The sequence below is a fragment of the Triticum dicoccoides genome, chromosome 5B (assembly GCF_002162155.2).
Source record: "Triticum dicoccoides isolate Atlit2015 ecotype Zavitan chromosome 5B, WEW_v2.0, whole genome shotgun sequence".
NCBI lineage: Eukaryota > Viridiplantae > Streptophyta > Magnoliopsida > Poales > Poaceae > Triticum > Triticum dicoccoides.
In genome coordinates, this window is record NC_041389.1 from 532,094,659 (window position 1) to 532,098,518 (window position 3,860).

Below are 3,860 nucleotides of genomic sequence, written 5' to 3' on the forward strand. Positions count from 1 at the left end.
CCGTTGCTGCTGTAGTGGAGATCGCAAGAAGCAATACGAGTTCACACCGAGCATGGCATGGATGCTCAGAATTCTACTATCCAGGAGATAACTCAAATTTTCCTGTAGTACTTTAAATCATCACCATATGGCAGGTAAAATTGAATTGGGCATTAATTTTAGAGCAGCTCAGGACTTGTGTAAACCAAAGGACGACTGTCTCCCTTTCCAGTACACTGTGCGATTCAGAGCACGTCGGCCGATTCAAACATATGATGGATGCCAAGCCGTGAATCATCAGAATCTAACAACCCAGATCAGAGATTGATGCATCCTAACCTAAAGCCCTGTGCAAATGTCAAACAGATTGCATGGTACCTACTCTACTGGCCTACAGGGTACTGCTTTGCTCCACCAAATTAGTGTAGTACTACAGCTTTGAGCTTTCCAAGACACAACCCAAGAAATAAGAATCAGATCAGGTACAGTGGGTGGATGATTTGCTTCGCCGAATCAGTGTAGTACAGCTTTCCAAAACATGCCAGAAGAAGGAAGAACCGGCTAATTAATCAGGTACGGTCATTCGATGATTGACACCAAGAGGTTTATAAACATCTGTGGCTACTGTTGAGAGTTCAGAACTGCAGCCCTCTCTCCTGTAGTATCAATCAAGGAAGCATTATTTCTCGACGAGGGAATACAACATATAACAAATAATAATCTTACCAGATTGCACTTCAATAACAGTCTAGTAAGACATACTAGTAAACATCAGGAAGCAGATACTGCCGGCCGAAAGGCAATGTCATCGTCTGACTGAAGACGAGAAATATTTCAAATTTTGCAGTGTAGGAATTCGAAACACCAATTTCTATCAGTGTTACTAAGGAGACAGTATTACTCTATGTGATACTAGGATACAACACACCAGCTTTTAAAAAAATACCACTCCTATAAGATTGCACATCAATAACAGTCTAGCAAATAAACTTCAGGAAGCGAGCAGAAAACATGGTGCCTGTAGCTGCTGGTGAAGTTGATGTGCCTGATCAATGTTGTTTGCCTGATGTGCCTGGCCCTCTATTTGCAGCAGTAAGTGCTGTTCTACAAATTTATGCTGTCATTTATGTTTACTCAAATCTTCTAGCTCCTTAGCTGCTGCTAGCATTAGGCGGCAGCAGAACCTCATATTCTCTTTGTTTCTGCACTGGATGCTGATACTACGTCGTTCCATTATCATGCTGATAGCTGAAACTTCCCGGTCCTTTTGGATCATATGGGAAAAAATGTTTAGGAAGCAGCTACTGCATTCCACAACGCATCCTCTGATGGGCGCTTGATGAAGCCCCTGTCAGCCATTGCTTCCACAAGCTCTTCGTGCTTCCTGAGCTGACCGGCCTTCCTCAGCAGCATCAGCACCATATCATACACTGGCTTCGTGGGTTTCAAAGATTTCTCCTCAACCATTTCCCTCAGCGTCGCATGAGCGCGCCTCCAGTTTCCCCTCCCACAGAATGACTCGATTAAAGCTCCGTAGGTGTTCACGTTTGGCTCCACACCTTGTGCATCCATGTCCTTCTTTATCCTCAGCACCATGTCCATCGACTTCTCCTTATTGAACAACTTCATAAGCAGATTATAAGTCACCACATTCGGCTTGCACTGCAGCTCCTGCATCCGTTCATACAACTTTCGTGCAGCCTCTACATTGCCGGTCCCCAGGACCAGCTTCAGCATGGGATTGAACGTGTGGCAGTCAGGAATACACCCCTTGGCAATCATCTTGGCAAGCACTTTCATCGCTGCGTCAAGGTTGCTCTGCCCTTTCCCACAATGTGTCTCCATCAAGAAATTGTATGTGATAATGTCCGGATCACAACCAAGCTGCCGCATCTGGTTGTGCACCTGCAGCACCTGCTCAGAACGCCCGGCCTTGACATGAGCCCGCATGATGGCGTTGAAGGTCGCAGTGTTTGGCGGACACCCGGTGTCAATCATCTGGCAGAGGAGCTCCTGCGCACGGGGCACCTGCCCCGCGCGGTACATGGCATCAATCACAGAAGTGTAGGTGTACACGTTCGGCATGATCCCCGCCTGCTGCATCTCAGCGAACACCTGCTCTGCTTTGTCGAGACACCCGGCCCGACACCAGGCATGCACCAGGGTCGTGTAGAGCACTACATCAGGAGGAAATACCGACTTGTAGCTGTCGAACAGAGCCTGGGCCTCACTGGCGAGGCGCTTCTTGGACAGCGCGCCAAGGAGAGAGGCGAGCACCGCAGGGTCGGGGACCCCGGCGCCATACTCCTCCATGCGACGGAACAGCTCGGAAGCCTCGGCAGACATCCCCGCCCGGACGTACCGGCGGATTATGGCGAGGATGACCTGCGACGAGACGGGGATGGAGCGCTCGCGCATTTCGTCGAGCAGGTGTCGGGCGAGCGGGAAGTGGTGGTGCTTCGCGAGCAGGTCGATCATAGCGGCGTAGAGCGCCGGGAGCGAGTCGGCGGGAAGCGACGGGAGGACGTGGTGGAAGAACGTGAGGGCCTCCGGGAACGGGACGCCGCGGCGGAGCGCGAGGAGGCGGCCGAGGAGCTGGAGCGCGAGGTGCGGAGCGGGCGGGGAAGGGAGGAGGCCGTCGAGGGTGGAAGAGAACGCGGCGAGGGGCTCGAATGGCGGCGAGGCCGGGAGCGTAGTCGACGGGTGGGCGCGGCTGTGGTCGAGGATCGCCGCGTGGAGCGAGTCCAGGAGCTTGGCTTCCGAGGGCGTCATGGGGGGAGGCGAGTCGGGAGCCGGTGGCGGAGGCGAGGCGGGCGCCGGCTCTGTGGTGGCCTCGGTGGTGCATAGGCGGCGGAGAAGGAGGCGGGAGGTGGTGGAGAGGTGGTGGTTGCGCTTGAGGAGGAGAGCCATGGTGGCGGCGGCGACTGCTCTGTCGCGGTTGCCGGCGACGTGGGGGCGGCAGTGTTCAGGGTTTCGGTCTGGACTACGTTTTCGATGGGTTCAGGCTGTAGTCATTTCAAGGCCCATGTAGCCCGTGAAGTGAGCTGTTGGGCCGGGCTGTATCACTACCTATTGAAGCTCTTGCATGCAGAGAAGCCCAACCTCTTGCAATTCTTCTCACAAAAAAAAAAGCTCAACCACTAGCAAAATAGCTGCTCTTGCTCAAACCATTCTGTCAATTCCCCTATGCACAAGACATATAGAGGATTTCTGGTCGTGGGTACATGAAAAGAACGGAACCTTCTCAGTTCGATCGGCCTACCGTATGCTCATTGACACAAAGCTGAGACGTGAGGCTTGGCTCGAGGGAAGGACTGGTTCGTCGGATACAGCAAGTCAACACAAGGCGTGGATGAAACTCTGGAACTTAGATATACCCTCGAAGGTCAAAATCTTTCTATGGAGGCTTGCCCAGCAATCCATCCCAACTGCGGATCTTCTTCATGAGAGAAACATGTCCACAACTATGTGTTGCGGCCTTTGCGGTGCTGAAGATTCTTGGCAACACTCTGTACTCCATTGCAGCGTCGCAAGATGTGTCTGGGCCCTCCAAGATCATGATCTGGTCGAAGCACTTAACAGTACGGTTGAGCCCGACGCAAAAAGGTGGGTGTTCGCACTGCATGACATGCTAACAAGTGAAGAGTTCACCCAGACAATTGTCACCCTCTGGTCGATCTGGTTTGCAAAGAGAAAGGCATTGTATGAGCACATATTTCAGAGTCCCCAAGCGACACATAATTTCATTATGAAGTATCTGAGAGTTGAAGGATTGCAAACCCAAGACATCTTCTCCGCGGACAGGGCCTGTGCAGCAGCAGCATCAGCGAGAGGCTTGGAGGCCACCACCACCTGTGTGTGTAAAGATAAAAGTGGATGGG

The 3,860-nt window shown here is 52.2% G+C and overlaps 1 protein-coding gene across 1 annotated transcript; it reads right to left on the bottom strand.

The window, feature by feature from the left end:
* Nucleotides 1-792: 792 nt before the first annotated feature.
* Nucleotides 793-2,949, bottom strand: LOC119311393 (pentatricopeptide repeat-containing protein At1g20300, mitochondrial-like). Its single transcript, XM_037587031.1, has one exon. The coding sequence runs from the start codon at nucleotides 2,887-2,889 to the stop codon at nucleotides 1,270-1,272; it is 1,620 nt and encodes a 539-aa protein (XP_037442928.1). The 5' UTR covers nucleotides 2,890-2,949; the 3' UTR covers nucleotides 793-1,269.
* Between the last annotated feature and the right edge of the window lie 911 nt (nucleotides 2,950-3,860).